Source organism: Osmia bicornis, chromosome 11, assembly GCF_907164935.1.
Source record: "Osmia bicornis bicornis chromosome 11, iOsmBic2.1, whole genome shotgun sequence".
In the NCBI taxonomy this organism is placed as follows: Eukaryota; Metazoa; Arthropoda; class Insecta; order Hymenoptera; family Megachilidae; genus Osmia; species Osmia bicornis.
In genome coordinates this window covers 7,034,877-7,055,577 of record NC_060226.1, presented here as the reverse complement: position 1 = coordinate 7,055,577, position 20,701 = coordinate 7,034,877, and the positions used below count along the sequence as shown (strand labels likewise).

General features: G+C 38.7%; 2 protein-coding genes and 1 long non-coding RNA gene across 7 annotated transcripts in view; 1 reads left to right on the top strand and 2 right to left on the bottom strand.

Moving 5' to 3' along the window:
- LOC114873783 overlaps positions 1-12,032 on the top strand; it is a 20,242-nt gene extending 8,210 nt beyond the window's left edge. The window contains exons 7-9 of the mRNA XM_029182458.2: positions 9,523-9,705; positions 11,144-11,228; positions 11,448-12,032. Coding sequence (XP_029038291.1) covers positions 9,523-9,705; positions 11,144-11,228; positions 11,448-11,517 — 338 coding nt within the window. The 3' untranslated portion in view covers positions 11,518-12,032. The remainder of the gene's footprint in view (positions 1-9,522; positions 9,706-11,143; positions 11,229-11,447) is intronic.
- On the bottom strand, positions 9,714-11,135 carry LOC123988318. The gene is made up of 3 exons (XR_006829893.1): positions 10,798-11,135; positions 9,961-10,725; positions 9,714-9,864 (listed from the first exon to the last, which is right to left on the bottom strand). It is a non-coding gene; the product is annotated as an uncharacterized LOC123988318 (long non-coding RNA).
- On the bottom strand, positions 11,713-20,701 carry LOC114873780 (HEAT repeat-containing protein 1). 5 transcript variants are annotated; one of them, XM_046287839.1, is made up of 11 exons: positions 20,573-20,701; positions 20,159-20,196; positions 19,894-20,072; positions 18,828-19,729; positions 18,585-18,733; positions 13,869-18,508; positions 13,485-13,802; positions 12,955-13,409; positions 12,421-12,871; positions 12,136-12,337; positions 11,713-12,080 (listed from the first exon to the last, which is right to left on the bottom strand). In XM_046287839.1, exons 5-10 carry the CDS (start codon positions 18,724-18,726, stop codon positions 12,167-12,169), a joined length of 6,177 nt encoding a protein of 2,058 aa, XP_046143795.1. In that variant the 5' UTR covers positions 18,727-18,733; positions 18,828-19,729; positions 19,894-20,072; positions 20,159-20,196; positions 20,573-20,701; the 3' UTR covers positions 11,713-12,080; positions 12,136-12,166. The 5 variants fall into 5 exon arrangements, with proteins under 5 accessions (XP_046143795.1, XP_046143794.1, XP_046143793.1 ...); XM_046287838.1 differs by having other exon boundaries at positions 11,713-12,067; XM_046287837.1 differs by lacking the exon at positions 11,713-12,080 and having other exon boundaries at positions 12,085-12,337; positions 20,159-20,448.

Sequence of the window (20,701 nt, the reverse complement as noted above, 5' to 3'; positions counted from 1 at the left end):
AATTTTAGAGTCGACAGAATAAAAGAACGGTGCGGTTGCACATGTTCGTCGACCAGCTGAGCTCTAATTCAACTTTGAAAACAGAGAAGGATAGAGGGCTTAAAAGAAATGTCCGAAGATGCGTCTGACTGCTGGAAAATACCGCTCGGTTCTGTTTTTCGAAACGAAAACTCGGAAATTCGAGGAGGAACACGAGTTTTCTAAATGACAATAAGAAAAGACTCGAATCTCGATTTTTCCAAATCGATCAACAGGAAAAGTGTCATAAGGAAAATCGTTTTAACTCTTCCAGCGATGACACAAAGCGGTCATTAAAAATGCAGATGTGTCATACTTGTTTTTTATACCAATCGGAATATTAATCAGGGATTACTGCAATCAATATTAATGAGGCATTAAATGAGATTTGGTATCACGAATCATTCTCGACCAAGATTCTAACTTCTAGTTCTAACTAATCGATACTGAAGTAAAAAGAAAACATTTAAAAAAAAATGAAAGAAACACCATAAGTCGAAAGAGGACAAGTTGTTTTCATCCTGAAGAGAACATTCGCGTGGGAGTATCGAAGGGGCGGAAAATGGATAGTGGGGGGGAGGTTGGTTGCCCCTATTTATCCCCCACCATTTCATCGGGTTATCTCTGTCCTCGTCGCGTTCTGCCCTCACCACGCACGTTTCCCGACGTGGTGGTCGGCGAGCGAGAAAGGTAGGGAAGATCCTTCCAGTCGTCGTCGGAGTTTCTGATAGTTGAACCACACGCGACTGTTCCCGTATTATCGCCTCAGCTTTTTATCAATGGAGAGCTCGTGTCACCGTCTTTCACGTTTACGTACGCACGCCTCGCGATTACGCTCAACGACGCACGCGCGATATCGTGAGGAGAAGAGGAACAGACGTCCGGTTCCCAGAGAGACGAACCTGGAATCATTTTACCCGTCGTGTATCCCAACGACGGACAGTGTCTTGCCTCTTCGAAGGAAGTCTATGGAATAAGCCGCGTTTGCATTAGTGTCTCGCCACGGTTGGTAGCTCGTTCACGGATTCGTCGTCGAGCACGAACCTCCGGTGAAATTCGCCTCGAGGGGCTTGATGCCTTCTTTCGTCGAAAGTACCTCTTTCTTATCGTGTCTGTGAAAGGTCGAGGAAAGAAAAGATAAAGAGAGAGAGAAAGAACCGTTCCTTCCGTGAAACGAATGCACAGCTCCGTTTTGGTTCGATGGAGTTGGTCAGCCTGCTTCGACCGAGAAAATTATCCTCCACGACACGAATTTCATCTCTTTCCCTGACTTTCTGGTCTATCCTCCTCCAGAGAGACCAGTTTGCCTGATTCGATCGATAAGACGATTGATAAATGAACGAAATTCATGATAAATATATTATTCAATTGATCGTCGTCAGCTAAAGGCGAATTTCCAATTCGATGAAAGATATATTTCCGGAGCAAAGCCAAAGAGTCTATCGGGAGTAAATTAAGCCTGGACATAGTTCAATTGAAAATCAAATCCTTCGAGCGTATTGGCTGAGAAAAGAACGAGAGACGATTCTTTTCCTTCATTTTTTTTTCTCTTTTTTTTTTTCGACAAAATTACAATCGATGTTCCATGCTTTTTGGTACCTAAACAGAGGAGACTATATTTAGCTAGTTCGATCTGGAAATCGGAGCACTGAGAAACGAAAAGCAAGCACGTGGATTCGAAGAATTTTGGAGGAAGAAAGTAGAATAGGACGACGTTGATGCCAGGTATTACGAATTTCCTTAGAAAAGGCGTACAATTCGTGTGAAAAAGAGAAATAGGAAAACGGGATGCGCAGTGGGCAACGTGTGGTACGTTCAAAGAGGTCTGCATAATGGGAGTCGAAGAAAAACGTGTACCGTTGTTTATATACAGGGTGTTTAGAGAAGATACTTCAGCCGTGAACTAATTAAAAAAAAAAACGAAATTATAGAAATATTTCACTTTTCTAAATGGCGCCAGACAATAAATAAACTTATCATGTGTTACGTTGAACGCATTATATACGCGTCAACCTTTTTCTTTCTTTCTTTTTTGCCTCTTTGTCTCTCTCTTGGTACCATCTTTTTTCTTTTTTTTTCTTTTAAATTACTCCAGTAGACGATTGACGCAACATATTTATCGCGCAACAAGGTCGACGTTTACACGGCTTAGCACATGTGTTCCGCGAAAATCGCTATGAAAATTATCGTCTTGAAAGAAAAGTGGTAGTGGAACGGTAACCAAGCGAACATCGATCGCGTTGTTTCGGCTTTGACACGTAGCTGGCAGTGCCTGGGACCGTTTTGACCCTTCGATGTAAACTATGTTTTTGTACTTAGAAAACGTATGTACTTCTATCCAGAAAAAAAAGGGGATAAGGACGTTTTTCGTGTGGACGTTGTTGATTCAGGGTCGTCTTCGTCGTTCGTGATTCCCTGCACGAGCAATTTATGACGTTGTTAGTCTTCTCACGTGCTCGTCAATTTGGGCAACACGATTAGAATTGTTTTTCGAATGGTCTTTAATTTAATCTATAAAAGTTAGAATTCATCGTGTGGAGGCAATTTTTTATTTCTCCTTATACTTTGTAGGGGATTCGTTTTATTTCAGATTTTTTCAGTTGATTATCGAAAATATAAATTTTTGTTACTATATTTCTTCCTCCGACTGTACCTGCCTCTAAAGTGCATCTGGAAGTGCATATGCAGGTACAGTCGGAGGAGGAGATATAGTAATTTTTAACTTTAAATTAATTTTTTAAAAATTTTAATTAATTTTTGTTTAAATACTTCTTCCAATAATATCTGGCACTAAAGGGTGTTCACTCAGTGTTTTAAGGTCCTCCCTATCTACTTAAACCGATACAACTACCACTTCAATTTCTGAATCGTATCACTCTTCTAACAAATTAACGATACAGAGTAGCAGTTGTTCGAAGAGCATCGAATCGAATGGCAATGCGTCCGATACAAAGAGATGCATCGAACGAGAAGACAAGCGATAAGAGATAACGAGCACCGAGATCTCTTTTGCTCTTTTCTTTTCGGTTGAAACATCCATCTGGTTTTTTTTTAACCGCTCTTTGTCGGGGTCAAAGAGCATCGTGGTTCGTGAACGAATGGAGGCGTCGTCTCATCACGCCACGCGCTTCTCAAAGATAATAAAGCCGATGAAATAGCGACGAATTCGCTCAGTTTGTCTTTTCTGTTCCATCGGTATTCCACGAGACATTTTCTCGACATCTGTGACAAAAAATGGAGGATCGTTTTTCTTTTTATATTTAACCATGATACCATTGATTCTTCGAGCTTCTTTCTATTTCCGGCTACGTTGAACTGATTCAAGTATCAATCGATATCTTTCATTTTATCGTGAATTAGTGTTTCAATAAATTGACTATATTTTGTGAAGTATAATCTGTGGAAAAGACAAGTTTGTCGGTCCTCGATAAAACTTAGCTCGTTGATTGACTGAAGGAAATCGATCTTCGATTGCCGATTCTCAACCCTCCTACCAATTATCATTTACCCGTTTCCCTGAACTTCAACGCGACTTAACCATTTTCGTAGTCGAGTGTTAATTACACGAGTCGCGTTAGTATCGAATTACGGTATATAATATCAGAAGTTTCCTCAGGGAGTTGACGATACGTTATCTATCGAGGTTCGATGATTGATTTATTACCCAAGACAGCAAGAGGAAGGATGAACCGCGCGATTGGTTTTGGAAGATCCTTCTAAAGGATCTCGGAGAAATTCCAAGGTTGACGGAGAGTAAATACATTTCGTATCAATTTGTTGTACAAATTACAATTGCAAAAAAAGGAGCAAACGATAAAACGATTCTCGCGTGTCGAAGGAAAAAGAGAGACAGAGCGATAGGAGGCGCGAAAAGAGAGAAGGAAAAAGAGGAGGGACAAAGAGGGAATGTGGCTTTGGGGAGAGACTTCGCGAGCAGTTTTCACGCGAGCCCACTGATGCTATAGTAGTATAGTTCGAGGAGTCGGAAGGAGCTGTCGTTATTAACTAAAGTGTCGTGCAGGAACGCGTTATGGTGGCGCGTAGCAGCTGACAGAGCGCGTGTGCGACAACAAACACGAGTATTTTTCGGGTGTCCAGGGAGGACCGACCAGAAGATTCTTGGAGAATTCATCATGATACGAATATTCGCGGATACCTTCAGGAGCCTGATAAGTGAGTGTTCTGGTCATTGAGAAATTTAAGTTCATTTTTTCATTTGTCGGCTTTCAAGTTATTGCGGCTGTTTGGTGTTAGAGGAAGATTCTTATCTTTGGTGATTGAGTCATAAAAATGACGCTGTTCTTTTTTAAGCGATAAAGCTATTTGATCGAGAACAAACATCAAAGAAATTCTTACGAAAGTTACTGTAACTATAAATTCGAATTCACTGTTATTCACGAGTGAGAAAAATAAAAGAATTACATACGTCGGCCTCAAACTTGACATTACAACACGCTACTTAATTCGCGAAGCGGTCATATTAATCAAATTATTTATATGGCGTGCGAAATACATCATCAAGATCGTCACGAGAAGTGACGTGCAGACAAATACATGTGTACCTTTTCTGTCTGACCAAAATACTGTCTCTTTCTTCACGGTAATACACGTTACGTTATCGAGCACGTGGTTGAAAAAAAATCTACCTGACTGACTATTTCTAGAACGAATCGTAAAAAAAGTACATAAATCTATCGTGAATATTAACCCTTTTACATTTACAAATCTGACTTTTGATCTCTTCCTACTAGGAACTAAATATAATCGATAGGAATCACCTTTCTTTTATGGTGAATGTGTTATTTCACCTTTAAAATTAATTATAGTAATTAAACATAATTGTAAATACATTCGTTGGCCCGGGAATTTAATTGAACGCGTTCAGCGCCACAGTGAAAATAGACGTGTATAGTCAGACATAGTGAAATTCTACTTTATTTAGAATACGAATAGATACTTTTTCAAGTTCACCTTTTTTAAGTATTCAATTACTTTATATTTGAAGTATAATATAATAGAAATTCAGTTTTAATCTGTAGGTATTATTGGACGTTAATCAAGGTATCAATTAATACTTTGAACCGTATCACTCATATCTGAGCGCTGTATCAATTTCCTGTCATCTATTTTATCAAGAATGATGTTTTAAGTCTAAATTAATAAACAAAATTGTTAATTGTACAATTTCAGTCTGACATTTAAAATGTCTAAAGGACATGCTATTATACAGTTTTACTATTTAAGTGTACTGTTAATTGCTACTGGTAATTGACTTTCAAAGTTTGTTTAATTACTGTTTTCTCGGGAAATGGAATACATTATAACAGGTTTTTCATATACTTTGACCCTATACTTACTGTAATTACATTAATTTAGAAGTGGATTAAACTTGAAACGACATATTAAAATCGTAGAATTATTAATTCAATATCTTTCAACTGTTATCGTTTCAAATGCAGTCATTTTCGACTGACTTTGCACGGAAACACTACACAGGAATTCCATTTGACTTGTCAGCAATAATTTCTTCTTGTCGATTGGAAAAAAACAGTCTTACATAACTTTATGAATAAAAAATGAACCAATTCTTCAGTTTCTGTTTGGAACAAACTATTTTCACGAACGTCCCTCGACGAAAATAGAATTTTCATCTATCGACGCTGTTTCCCGATAGTCGTCGACGATTTCCATCAATTTCCTTCTGCACACATGATTGACCTCGCACGTTTGCTTCTCGAATTCTTTCTCGAAACACGTGGTATACGTGACTGATGCAACGTACACACAGGAAGTGCTTGATCCAGATTTCGATCCAGACTTACTCCATTTCTTTTCTGACGTTGATATGATAACGTTCGAAAAATATCTTTCGTCAATTTTAATATCTTTTATAAGTTAGAATCTTGGGAGACTTCGAAGTCCAACTCTTTGCTTAAATAGAATTTCACGGATTTCTTGTTGAAAAATTCTTGAAACACGAGCAGCGTTTCAATTTCATCTTCATTTCTTGCATCCGCCTTTTCACGAATCGTTCTCTAAAATTAAACATCCCTCGGGACTGACGCAATCCCGAGTCGCTCTCACGATAACGAAATCCGTCTATTCTCGAACGTCCTGAGATTGACGTTTCTTTATTCCGTTCCTGCTTCATTTTTACGTTTTTCGCGACGATCGATAGAAACGTATACGCGTCTCGAGGGTTGACGCGACGGATACGAGTAACCCCGATGAAACGAGGGTGGAGTGAATTGTTTTGGCTTCTATCAAACCGACTACTTCGTTCGTAAATCGATCACAGTTGAAATAGAATCATTAGAATTTTCCTTCCCCGTTTCTCTCGAGTCTCCCTCGATTTCTGATTCAAGAGGAATCGATCGACGGGAATTCTGCTCTTCGAAACGATTCCGCGTCGAGAAAATGAACGATCAAGCCGTTGAAATGGTATCTCTCTAACGTTGGTCACACTCAAGGATTAAGTTAAAGGGTTACCGACAATTGTGGCTTGATTGAACGATGACTGGAAGAGAGACCCTTCCCAGTGCACTCGAAACGCACCCGTTTCAGTTCGTTCAAGTGGCTCGAAGGGGTCTGATCGATGTGTTTCTTTTTTCTGGTACGTTATAATTCATTGAATGAATTGAGAAGGTTTCAAACAAGTGTGAAGTTTCATAAGGGAGTGTGAATTATTTTAGTGAAAACTATGTTCGAATTTCTTGGAAATTCTAAAGTTTTCTTCTCTTTTCTTCTGCTAATCGTTCAATTGTATAAAACTTGAACCTGCAGTCATTGATTGATTTTATATTCATTTATTCGTTAATTGTAGCAGTGATTGTGACGTGATGCAAAGAAGAAACACATTATCACAGGACATTCTCATTAATCCACTTTGATGACTCATGTTAATTTTTATTATAATCCTGAGAAAGTCTCCAATTAATAAGTTAAACTATCGCAATTTGCCAATACATTTTTTCGTAGAAAGAATCTGAGAAACGGGAAAATGGAACGTGAATGGCACGTGTTTTCGTCGTGAATTCGAAAATGATAATTATTGAACGAAGAAGCGATATGCAGTGACCCGTAATAGATCATCGATCATAAAACCTTTTCCTCTTTGTTGAATGTTCAATTGATTCTCGTGCAAACCAATTTCTTTCCTTTTAATCGCAGTGTTATTGATCGATGATCGAATTCATGTTTGTTGGTAAGCAAGAGATTAATTAAAATAGGATTAATATTATAATAATGGCAGGTACTTGAAAATGAGTCATTCTTATTAATAACTGAAATTTCAATATGTCTTGCAACAAACGTCAGTCTTTACCCGGGCTTGAATTATCTATTATCTTAGCAATTTTCTAAATGCTGCAAACGCCAAATCGTTTGGCTAATAAATCGTGTTCTACGATAACTCTAAGAGGGCAATGTCTATTTCAATGGACGCGAATCTTAATTGTCCGATCATTTAATTAGCATGGGATGTTTCAATTAACCGCAGATAAAGCACGATGAAAATAGAATGGTCTCGATATAAGCGACCATCGAAAAAAATTGATGCAATTGGGTCGTTGGTTGCGTTAAAACAAACAAGCAAAAGTACGATTATTGATAAATTATCTAGGATAATTAATGGATATCATTCAATTAAGAAGCGACAGAAAATCGTTCAAGGGTCAAAATCAGTCGGACATCTAAAATCTGAAGAGGAGAGATTATCTTCTTCTCTTTGATAAGACAACTATTCTCGGTCAATATTCAGATTGTACACGAGTACAGCCCATTACTTGGAAATTGTAATAAGTAAAATTTGTTTAAAAAAACGCAAGTATTATTTAAAGAGACTTTTGATAGCTTCGACGTGGTAATCAAAGTGTTAACTCTCGAAACGTTGCCTTATTTGGGCCAATGATTACAAGAGGTGATATACGAACCGCTTATCACCGTGTCACAGGCTCGTAAATTCACGGTTTCCGTTGCTTGTTTGATAAGGACATGTGTCTCCGTATAAACAGCATAAACGATTATATTTTACAAGAGCATCGAATTTATTCTGTCGAATAACGCGACGGAAGAAAGACGGGAAGAAAGTGTGACTTGCAATATCACCGGTGTTCTGGAATTTCTTTGAAGAACCATAAGAAAATCGCTGGTAATTTGGAGAAATACTTGTGACTGTGTATCGTGTTATTCGTGTACTATATATTAGGGGTGAATTTTACACCTGCAAATTATTTTTGGGCCTTCTATGTATAATTACACAAAATTTCAACACGATCGTTTCTCCAAACGTTAGGGGGTTCTCTTTGGAATAAGAAGGTAAATTATGGTACAAAGAACTTACCTTTTGCAACGAATACCTTCAACGTGGATTTATCTCCTTGGCCTGGTTCGTTTCTCGAGAACGCGGTAGAAGCTGCAATTTGCGATGGGAAGCATAAATCCAAGCCTGGATGTTAATCCTTCGAGCTGAGAGAAGAACGCGTCCTCGTGTTCCAATGGAGAAAGAACACCAATCGACTGGATCGTAAATGTGTTTTACAATCCCTCTAAGGCGATTCCCAGTATTATGAAAGAAGCGTTCAAGGGTGCGGCTCCTCGCAACTCTGAAAAAAAAGGAGCCATTGATGAAAGCAGCGTCCGTTTTTGTGGATGAAGAAAAATATATTAACCCTTTCGCTGCCAGGCGAATTTTTGAACTTGCACCAATGGGCCACAATTTTTGTATTAAAAATTTTATAATGGCAAAGAACTGTGAAATATATTAAAATAATGGTATAATCTTGCCAATAGCACAATTTTCTTAGTGGTGGTCATCGGTGACCACCATGGCCCAGATGAAAAGACAAGCGCCGGTCCCATGGGACCACCGTGGCAACGAAAGGGTTAAATAAAAGAATATTATCTCATTGTTATACCTGCGAAAGGGGTGCTTTCCAATTTAAAATTTCGTAAATATCATTCATCAAACTCCAAAGTTCATATAAGAGATTCTAGTCTATATCGTTATCAATTGCTCATCGATCAATATTTTCCATCCACTTCAATGTGATAAACGGTAAACGTCACCTATGCTTCCCCTTTCTTTTACCACGAGTCACGAATTCACATGCCCTTCGAAATCGGTATCTACAACGTTTGGATAAAGCGTTTGCAAATATATTTTTCTCGAGAGTTCCTCTGATAACGTATCAGGCAGATAATTACGTATACTTACAAAGATCTTAACTGTATGTAAATAAAAATACAAATGATTTTATAATATTGATACTGCAAACCTACAAAAAGAAAAAGTATAAAAAATATTTGTTAACACGTGCAAATTCGTTTGCAAATTATTACAAGATATTTACAAGATATGTACAAAGTACATAAAATTTCTTTTATACCGTTGCAAATAATAGAAATATTGAAGATGATAAATGTTATGATTTCATCCCTCTGTATACCTAAGGTGTTAACGAAGGAAATTCAAATGAATTTAATTTTCATTGGTTGTCTTTTCAGCCACATCAGCGGTGATCCTGAAGACGGAACACGATCACAATCGGTTGTCCAGTCTTTCCGGTGACAACACCGTCGGCACAGGGGTCAGAATTGGACGGGGTGAGAACGCAGACGCGGTTGGAAACGGGAACATTATGGATTCGGCGCAATCAGCCATGATGAAGCAAACAGACTACGTCGTAGGTCAGTGAACCACCATCGAATAACATATTTTTCTAGAATCTGTATTTGTAATCATGTTGAACAATATCGTTTCCGTGAACACCATATCAGTAAGGGTTGTTTAAATCATCGACTTCGTCAGTGAAAATCTGATCAGTGGAAAAAGGAATCGTTGTGTGTCTGTTAAGGGTAGAACAAAAGTGAATAATTTGCATTTCTAAAAGCCATAAGTATTTTTTAATTAAAAAATAATCATTTGAAATTAAGAGTATATACCTGACACCATTAGAATTGTCCAGTGTAAAGAAAATTGTCACGATCAGGAGCATTCTTTAATCATTTTTCTTATCGTCTCTGTTTCGTGGAAACTGGGGTCACATTTCTACGGTCATCTTGTCGTTGATCTTTTGATAAAGTGTCACGAGTTTATGATGATTCTTGAACGACATTGCATTTTCCGAGGAAAATTTTTGCCAACGTAATTGTTACATAATGGAGGTTTAAAATTGCAGTGTAGATCCTTGTCGCGTGTTACGTAAGGTCGGTTTGTCAACGAAACTAGCAATTCGTATCATTCATTTTTTTTCTTTTTTTTTGTGAACGTAAACCTTTACTTAATCAATATTCGCTCGAGCATATTTTTCCTTGAACTTCATAGATTAAAAAAAAAATTTCAAGTGCTCTTATAATATTATTTTTCTCAATTTTCCAGGACTTTTAAATTAGGAATAATTTGAAGGAGTACCGAATGGTCATTTGCATACGACGTTGCTCAATAAGAAACGGATGATTCCTCTATGTTCTTCTTCTTGTCACCGATCCGTGCAAAACATGTTTACATTGCCATTGTTTCTAATACTATTTGAGGAATAAAAAAAGAGGTGTTTATAAGATAGCTGCATCGTGTTCCGTTCTATTCTTATCGATGCGACTGAAATGCAAATGGGGTGGTCAAATTGAAAGCCATCTTTCTTATATAGAGAAAAATTCATTATTTTAAGAGGATGGCAAATCCATAGAGGAACGGAGGATCGTGAAGTTCTACAAAAAAAAATTAATTTATATTATAAATTAAATTATTTAATTACACGCGAAGAAGATTGAAAAATATACCTTAATATACATATTTCATCCCTTCTAAAAAATACTTCTGAATCTGTCCCTGTTCTGAGATGCAAATTAACAGACACATTAATGAGACTGAGAATTTTCATCACTCGATTCCGTTCCGATTTACTTCACCAAGTAGTTTCACAACGGTCGATTGGGGGACAATAATCAGGCACGGAAACGATCTAGCAAACTTCGACCGATTAGTCAGCTCTGGTAGCGTTCAAAGTTCGCTGTGCCACTTTTGCGGAGGCGTGAACCACGAAACAGCGAATAGGAATAGCTGTACTCTTCAAATCCTCACGTGGCTAGATAATACTTCTCTAATCGTATGCTTTCGACCTTACAGACGTGGTCCTGCCCACCGTCCTAATTGCCCTGCTGTTCGTCGGCAATGCCATCATCGTGTACATAATCTTCCAATACAGAAAGAGGTGAGTAAAGTTCGTGGAACGATTAACTCTATCAATGATTACTCCGCTCCAAAGTTCTTTACATCCTTTTGTTTTCATTCAATACTTCCAAGCTCTGGTCTATCGAAACATTTATTACGATAGCCAAATGATATCTCTGAAACTATATAAGATAGAGACGAATTTCATTAGGGTAAAGTAGAAAAGGTTTTAATGATATATAAATTATTTGATCGATAGGAAAGTACCGTCAATGGAGCAAGGCGAGGAGATGGCATTAAGGAACGCAGCAGAGGTGCCCCAGGTGTGATTCGCGTTGAAGAAACAAAACTCCTCGTTCATGGTGCCAGACAAAAGCGTCAGCGAGAAGGCCTACGTTGCATTTTTTCTACGAGGATGATCTCCAAAAAAAAAAAAAAAAAAATGAATCTCTAAAAGGAGAGCCGTCGAGACATTTCTTTCCGCTGTCGGGGCTGTTCAAGGAGTATCTGAAATTTCGTGTCCGTTATTGGATTGATTTTTTTTAGTGTCACGTTTATCGTGAAAAGAGAGACGTACGAAAATGACGGAGGCACTCTCGAAGAAAGACTATAAATGCGCTCTACGCCGCTCGTTTAGAAATTCTCTGTCAATATTTTAGTTACTCAGGCGCCTATTTAAGTGCTGCCACGTGTTTTGCGTAAACATATATACACCACAAATACACAGACACATATACACACACACACACACCATACGATAATGTATTATAATGTAAGGAAATAATATATTCTATATTTCGTCCGAACTGTGACTAAGTTAAGAATAAACGGATGTTTTTCTTAATACTTTTGTCTTCTTCGCTCCTTCCTTTCTCTAAACTGTAAAAGAACACTAATAAAAAATAATTTGATTTATTGTATAGAGAATGATTATATAAGATATTTACAGCGTGGAGGTAACTAATGAATGAAGGTGATTTAAAAATATTTTTGCAAGGGCTCGCCTAGGATCTCCTCCAGTGTGCGAACCGCGTTCTGAGCGCATTTCTCGGTAACTTCGTCTTCGTCTTCTAATAACTCGGCGAGGAACGGTATGGTTTCCGGTAACAGTGGCATAAAATCTTCTCCTAACTTCCTTACAATTTCAACCTGTGATGAAATTTTAATAAAAATTCCTGGGCTGCAATTAATTATCTTTATAACTTAAGAAATAATTAAAAAGTTCTATTTACCACCGCGCTTAACGCAGCACTCCTGACATACGGTTTCGTATGCCTGGTCTTCAGCAACGTTTGATACACTAAATGTTTGTGCAAAGAATCATCAGGAATGGCGCTAGCAAAGGCAGCGACGCAAGGCACGACCAATTCATTGGCTCTCTTCACGTATTCCTCCTTCGAACCCATAGTGTTCTCCAGCTGATCGACAAGCGGTTGTGTCAGAATGTCAAATCTTTCTTGATTCACGAAATTATGCGCATCGTAGCTGAAAACTCGACAAAGCGTCAATAAGATAGCTTCTACTAATTCGATCTTGCTCGATTCCTCGGGCAGAGTCATCTCCTGTGGCTCCTCCATGATCGCTGGATTGTTGCTGCTCAATAATAATGCAGCATGCCTGAGGAAATGACCAGCGAACAGCACGAAAAGTGATTTCAGGCATTCGGCTATGTTGGCTGAGAGTCTGGAAAAAAAAATAATTTCATTATTAAAACCTAGGTGATGTTAATTAATAAAGCAGCTGCTAGGAATGTAAAGGAGGCAAACCTATAGAAGGTAATGCTTCTCAGTTTAAACTGTGGATTCCTGGCGGCCCAATCGTACAGCTTGTAATACAATGGCCTGAAGGTGGCCTCGCTCAATTTCAATACCAAAGCGACCAAAGCCTTACTAGCGCTTTCTTCCACCATCACCACGTCCTTCATAGTCAATTCCGAGCCGTCCACCTCCATATCGTCATCGGAACTAGAAATATCCTCGCGAAATTGTAACACTTTCAAGAAGAAATTAGCCAAGTCGGGTATGGCAGCAGCTAAATCAGTTGATTGGACGCTGCTAAATGACTCTGCTAACACGGTCATAAGTGCTGGTATACACTGGTACGTCTTTTTAGTAAGTAACGTTATATACGTTCTATTCACGGCCGGAAGTAAGACTCGTAAAGGTATACAGCTGGACAGCTTCTGCGTCGTTGCGTTCAAACGCGACACCACGGTTCCAATCTGTGAACGTATCAATTCGTAATATCAGTTTAATCCAACGAGGAAAATTATTTTCCTTAAAATTTTTTATAATACCTTTGAATGTTCCGTGTCAGTGTAAAAGGAATTCAACCTCGCCAGTTCGAACAACAACTGGTCCAGGTACAGAGACAGAAAGTTACCCACAGACTCGACTATCTTCTGCAAAGCGCTGACTATGCTGACGACTATCACGTCTGGGACATCTTGATAACAATGATTCTCCAGTAACTGTAAAATCGCCGGTAAGAATTTATTCAGCGAGTGTATCGCGTGAATGCGCATCGAGCTGCACAATTCTGCAACGCAAAGTGCGGCGCTGCCCAAAACCGGCCCCTCCCTTGTTCGCAGAAGCTCGGTGGTCATTTCAAGGATCTGAAAGACAAGTGAGATACATTAGTCTCTGGAATAATATCAACGCACGGTTCGTTATCGACTCACCGGTTTAAACACTGCTGGATGTTCAGTGGCCAACAATTTCGCCAACAATTTCAGGGTAATCAGGACGGTCTGCTGTATAATCTCTTGTTCCTGTGTCTCGTACTTTGCTTTAGGCTCGATCAATTTTAACAGAGACTCGATCAGGCTCAGTAACTCAACGTGATCCTCCTCGCTGAACTTCCGTTGTTGCAGACGAGTGTTCAGAAGCTCCAAGATCTTCCTCTTCACCGTAGGCAGCTCGTGTTCTATCAGACGTTTCACGCTGACCAAGAAGACCGCGTTCGGCAGTAGATTGTTAACCAGATCAAGCACATCGTATAGATGATGCAGCAAGACTTTCCAATACTTTCCCATTGGTTTTCCTTGATCCCTGTCGGCGTTCTTCGAGGTACTCTGGATCAATAGTACTAACTCGACGATCAGCTGATCGTAGTAAGGTCTCGCTTTATCCACCTCGGAGGAATCAAGCTCGGCAACGCGACTGATAAAGTCGGGTGAAGCGAGAAGATTACTCAGAAACTGGACCAGGGTGTACTTGTAGTGTCTCAGGTGTTTGGGACTGCAGTTGGCCACGTCGAAGATGTGTTTGTACTTAAAATTAATCGCAGCTTTTCTGCCATCTTCCTCCTCTACGTCCACCGGTAGCTCCCTCATGAACTGCGTCACTTTCACGCATACCATGATGAGCCTCATGGGTGGAAACTCTTGAGACACCTGCAGAGCGAACTCCAGCCTCTGTCCAGGTGTCTTTTGATTCGTGATGCGCATTGTACTCGACATAACGTGACTCTCGAAACTCAACAGATAGTACAAATGGAAGTGATTGTCTAACAATTGCAACAGCTTCACGAACAGAGGAGTCCGTCTGTGTTCCGGTATATCAGGTAGCGAAACGATGAAGGTTCTTAGGACCTCGCATGCATGGGTCTCGCTCTCCGCTGCGTTTATGATCGGCACCACCGTCTCGATGGTCTTGGAGATGATCTGTATGGAGTACGCATCGTCTTGACGCACAACCGAGCTACCCATGAAGGTGAATATAGGCATGATGGTGTACAGAGCGCATCGGACATCCACCACCTTCAATAGCTCCACCAGGACCAAGAGAGCGTGATGATGGGTCTGCGGGTTCCTCGACGTCCTGATGCACTGGGTGATCATGTCGACGTGCAACTGAGCGTCTCGTATCGGTAATTTTTGTTCCGTCAACCTGTGAATCGTGGACAAGAGTAGTTGATTAGTGTACTCGATGGGACTCTGTTCCTCGAAGCTGAGACATGTCTTCAGTAGATCGAATAAAATTGGATAAAGTAGCTCTTCGTGCTCTATGTTGTCTGCGCGTTGTACGAATTCCAATAGGGTCACTCCTCGCTTCCATTCCCTTTTGTTGATAATCGTTGGATCTGGAAGGGCACGAATATGACTGAGTCGTTTCTTGGTCCTTCCGTCAGCGTTGCTCGCAGTCTCGTTCTTAAGATTCTTCATGTTCTGTAGCTCGTTGACGATCAGCTCGGCATGCACTCGGATCTTCCTCGTCGCTTTGTTAGCCGCGGAAATGACGCTGGTCGCGTCACTGTCGGTCAGCACGTCCACTAGTTTAGCGAGGATCTTCTTCTGAAGTTCTGGGGATACTTTACCAGCGCAGTCGAAGAACACTTCTCCTATCTGCTTCAAGAGAACGACGCTGGCTAAATGTTGTACGCTAGACCCTGCAGTCATGATAATATTATGTTCAACTATGCTTTTTTCAAACAACTGCCATACTTGGGGCTCGGTAAGAGCAGTCACGGTTGAACTGTTGAATCTCTGAAGTATATTCTTCAATACATTCTCTGCTGATCTGTTCCTGGATTCGGAAAGGCTCTGTAGAAGTTGTAGTCCCAGTGGAGCCAGCTGTTGAAGTATCGTTGGTCCATTGACATAGACCAGAATGTCCAGAAGTTGTGATTTCACGTGCAGAGGAGTATTTGGGTCCATCACGACCTCGAACAACAATTGCTGCGATTGCTGAAGATTCTTTCGTACGTCCGACTTCAGTTGTCCGCTAACGTCCGGATCAGGCGACAGTAGGACGTAAAGGGACAACGATAACTGGTCAGGATCCATGGATATCTCTGGACTTCTGATTACCAATTCTTGCAACAAGGCTGAAAACGAGTCTGTTGTCGATTGAACTGTTTGAGTTAGCTTCTCGAGTACGTCTAACGCGACATTTCGACAAACGTTATTCTCCCTGGCGAGGGAGATCAATAAATTGGAGACGAATTGTTTATCCTGAAACGCCCATTGCATGGACTTGCATTGACCCAGCAGTACTTGGGTTATCTTCAGGCAATGAAAGGACGTTTGCACTTTAACAGGCTTTACGTAAAGCTGTGACAGAAAGCGAATTACGTCTGTCACGGTTGTGAAGTGTCTTTGGAAGAATATTTGCAGGCATCGAGAGTAATGCTTGCACCAGTACCTGTTACCTATACCCTCGAAAAACATCTCCAACAGTCTCAAGATTAGATTACTGCGATGCTGATTATTCTCGAAATCAATGGTAGGATTAGATTTCAGATCGAGACGTCTGTGAACCATTTCTAACACGTATGTGACCACTTGCAAAGGCAGTACTCCCTGGGACGTCAACTCGATGGCGGTCTGTATGTTGTAACCAGTTATATTATTACAATTCTGCAATGTTTTCACCTGTGGGAAGTTCTTGATCATCGACGTGGCCATTTCGATCACCTCTCTAGCTATCTCAGGGTTCAAAGATCCAACTGGGACTCTGCAGACCGAGCCCAAGAGGATGAGATTAAAAAAGATAGAGGCTGCGTCGCCGCGAGCAATCTGTTGCTTCATAGCACTCAATATACTGCCTGTTGGAGGTAGCAATTCCCAATCGAGGACGTTATGAAAGGCTGCTGAAGAAATCGCTTCGGCGTTCGGTGATTTATCCAAGTCCTTCTGCACGCGTTGCATGTACACGTTCTTCTTAGCGAAGTTCGATTTCAGTACTTCCATCGCTATGTCCACATCCGCGTCGTTTGATGGAAACAGATAGGGCAAAGCTGTGAGAAACACGCTGGTATCGTCTCCTGCCTCGCAAAGCTCCAACAAGATTGCCAATGCCCTTTTAGCCAGTATCTTCCTGCTGGCGGTGTGGCACGAGGAAAGCAATACTTTCAATTCGTCGATTAACGTATTAACAGGCATCAGACTCGTCAGACGTTTCGTGGAGAAAGAAAGTAAAGCTTTAACTACATTCACCTCGCTGTCGCTGAATCTAGATTGTATAGTATTCGTAATCATTTCCCGAAAGCTTTCAGGTATATTCACGTTGTCCTTCGCCAAGCTCTGTAACGCCATGATTCGTTGTTCCGGGCTAACGTGGATCAAACGATCAAGGATACCAACGATTTCCTGCGTATCTCTAGCTCCAAAATGCCAGGAGGTAAGGAACTGCAATGCCAGCTTTGAATTGTCGTCCGTGTCGCTACGTTTCATTAGGCTCTTCAAGTAATCGTCAAACCTTTCTGGATAAGTTTTCTCCAGACACTGGTACAATTGCGTAAGGAAATTTTTCGCTTCGTCTGTTATGTTTGCGGATAGAAATTCCTTCTCTAATATGTTCCACAAAATAGTGTCCACACCGGTGCTGTCCAATTTTATTCGCATCAGAATCTGGCTCACCATCCTTTGGACACGTAACGTTCCCGATGGATCTTCCAAGATCACCCGACAACTAGTTTGCAGCAGAGGTACGATAAATTTTAATATGTTTATGTTGGACGATTGAACTTTAATGGCTAGTTCGATAAACCATGATAACTCTGACAATCTAAGCGCGAGACTCTTTGATACTGTACTGAGACGATTGGCTGATGCATTGTACAAGAAAAATAGCAAAATCGTAGCTTCTTCTTTTAGATACGTTCTCTTGAACATCTTTAACAGCAACTTCTCTGTAGTTTCGTCGTTCAGTTTCACTTTGATCATTAATTTCCCTAATATCATGTAACTACTGGCCGCCAGATCGTCAACTGTACATTCTAAACTTTTTAGAATGGTTGGTAACATATGATTTAATTGGACTTCAGATACAGTGGGTTGCTGATCGATAACACCTAACACGGAAGTGGTATAAAATGCGTACAGAGTACTCAATCTTGATGCTTCCTCTGAATATACCCTTGTGGCAGTGATAACGTGGTTACAAATTAACTTTAAGAAACTATTATCGGAACCAAGACGATTGATTAGCGTTATTGAAGCTAATGGAACGGCTCGTTTTTGAAGAGGTTGTAACCAGTGCCATTTATCAGCTGCATCCGATACATCTAACAATTGTAATGCTCTGGCAAACATTCTGGTTTCATGATAAGGTAAAATTAATAGTAAAAATTGATCTTTATTGAATGCATGTATACGATATCTATGTATCAACCATTCAAGTGCTTTATGGGCAACATTAAGTAGAAAGTAAGGTGATAGAAGAATTAGAAATTTCTGAATTTCATCATCTAACTTTTTGTTAACTTTCTTATCTTGTACAGAACGTTCGAGATTTAGCGAACTCTCTGCAAATAGTGTTTTCTCAAAGGCTAAAAATAAATCTGATAATTTCACCAGTTCTTGCAATCCATTTTGACCTATGAAAAATAAGAAAAATTTAGTTGTTATATAAAGTAAAAATAAACCTTATTGATTCAATAATAAGATCCTTACCTATATTTAAAACAGTTTCTCTGTCTAAATTAGCTGCTTCTGCTTGGTCAAATAACAAGCTAGCACGTTTTTTATCATGTAACAATATTTCTGTCTGTGGTGCTCTTAACTTCTTTAGTTGTTCCGCAAGCGACGTAGCCATCTTAAAACTATAATTAAAATTATTTATGTGTGAAAAATTATAAGAAGTTTAAAATAGATGTATAAAATTTGTACGTAACCTCATCTAGCGTATAACCTTACCTTATTGTTTAACGTTCTTTTAAATAAAATCAAATGTAACCTATTCAGTTTGATATAATGTTGTTGTAATAACTTGTAAATAAAAGATATTCTTAACTTTCTTGTACTGTACTAATTATTCACTGAATTAACCGCAAACATGTGCTAACACTGTAAGCAGCCATTACAACTGATTGCAGCAAGTAACTACAGATAAAGCAAAATTGAACATGCCTTTCTTTACAAGGGGTCCTGAATTTGTGTCCTGAATATGAAGCCTTTGGTGGTGTCACACATTAATTATAAATTAATTGCAAAATTAAATTGCCTATGAAAAGGAATTTCAAATTTGACCGTGTCTGTTTTATCAGTCTTTCTTCTACAAGCCATTAGTGTATAGATGGCGCCAGTATAGAATTTTAAAAATTTTAATTTATGACGGTCTTTTAAAAGTACAAGTTTGTCAAATAATTATACATTTGCAATACGACCCGTTTACCAAATTTTTCAATTGTTATTTATATTGTTTTTTATGTTTTAATTACCTTCGGATTGTAGTACACTTCTTAATCTAATACACATCGGACAATATTGATATACAGTAGGATTTTAAAACACTACCAAGATTTTTCATGAAGTTCCATTTATTGTAAAATCTTGGGGCATGTCTTCGGTGCACAGAATCACACATAATGTTCTCTGGAGCAAAATTAATTGCTTAAACATGCTATACGTAGAGTTTTATCTGTATCTACTTCTTGTACGAATTGTAAAGGCGTTGTGTTCATATTAATGTAAGTCCGTGCTTTTATTCAACTTTCCTCCGTGGACGTTAGTCAGGAGAAAAATCCAACTACATTTCTGCATTTCTTACGAATTATGTTATGTCGAGTAAAATTCTTCATAGCAGGTTTCACTGATAACTGTAACCAATAAACAAAAAAGGGAATATTAGTCTAATTCTTATTTATATCGGTAATTTTTATTGTATTATGATTATCATCGATTAAAAAAAGGATGGTTTTCCTTAACAACATTTCATTTTCTTGATTTTTCAAATGGCCTGATACAAAAATAATTTACCTACTTGAATTTTGACTTGGAATATTATCACCAGCCATTGAACTCATCCACTTCTCTAAGTAATACACAGAATAAATTCGCTTCTTTAATGAATGACAATCTGTTTTCAATTATTGAAAAACTGCATTACTTGTTCATTCACCAAACGAACAAAGCCACTGCTATGCGCTCCAGGGTATAGTACTATTCAAAGATAATTTTATTTGCAAGTAGGAATAATTGAATGAGATAGGAAAATATATGTAGTTTTTTTTACACCTTTATCTTACCGATTATCATCAGTTCCTCTGCTAACGTCATCCTTGTCCTGAAGCAAGTGTTACGTAAAACATTTGAGATATTGCTCTGAGTGTAAAAAGTTAAGTATTGTATTCTATATTTTTTATTTATGCACAAGGAATCATCTGTTTGGATAAACCCTATTTATTATGGTATAAGGGTATTTTTATGCAACAATATGATGCACTACATAATATACAAATTTTTAAAAAACATAATATATGTTTTATATATTAACGCACATGCGTTCGGTATGTACATAAACGTAGAGTATTAACAACTAGAATTCAATATGAAACAGTAATGAATTGTAAAGTAATGCACAAAAATTACAACTATGTTATAAATAAAAAAAGGATAAAATATTTTAGTTGTACAGTGGAAATAAATTTATTCATACTTACAAAAAACTTAACTTTTTAAACGTTCTAAAATGTTGCGATACAAATAATTTATGAGTGATAAAAATATATTTATTATTTTTTTATTATAACTGTAGGTTAAAACCATAATCTTTTTATTGGTAAATAGAT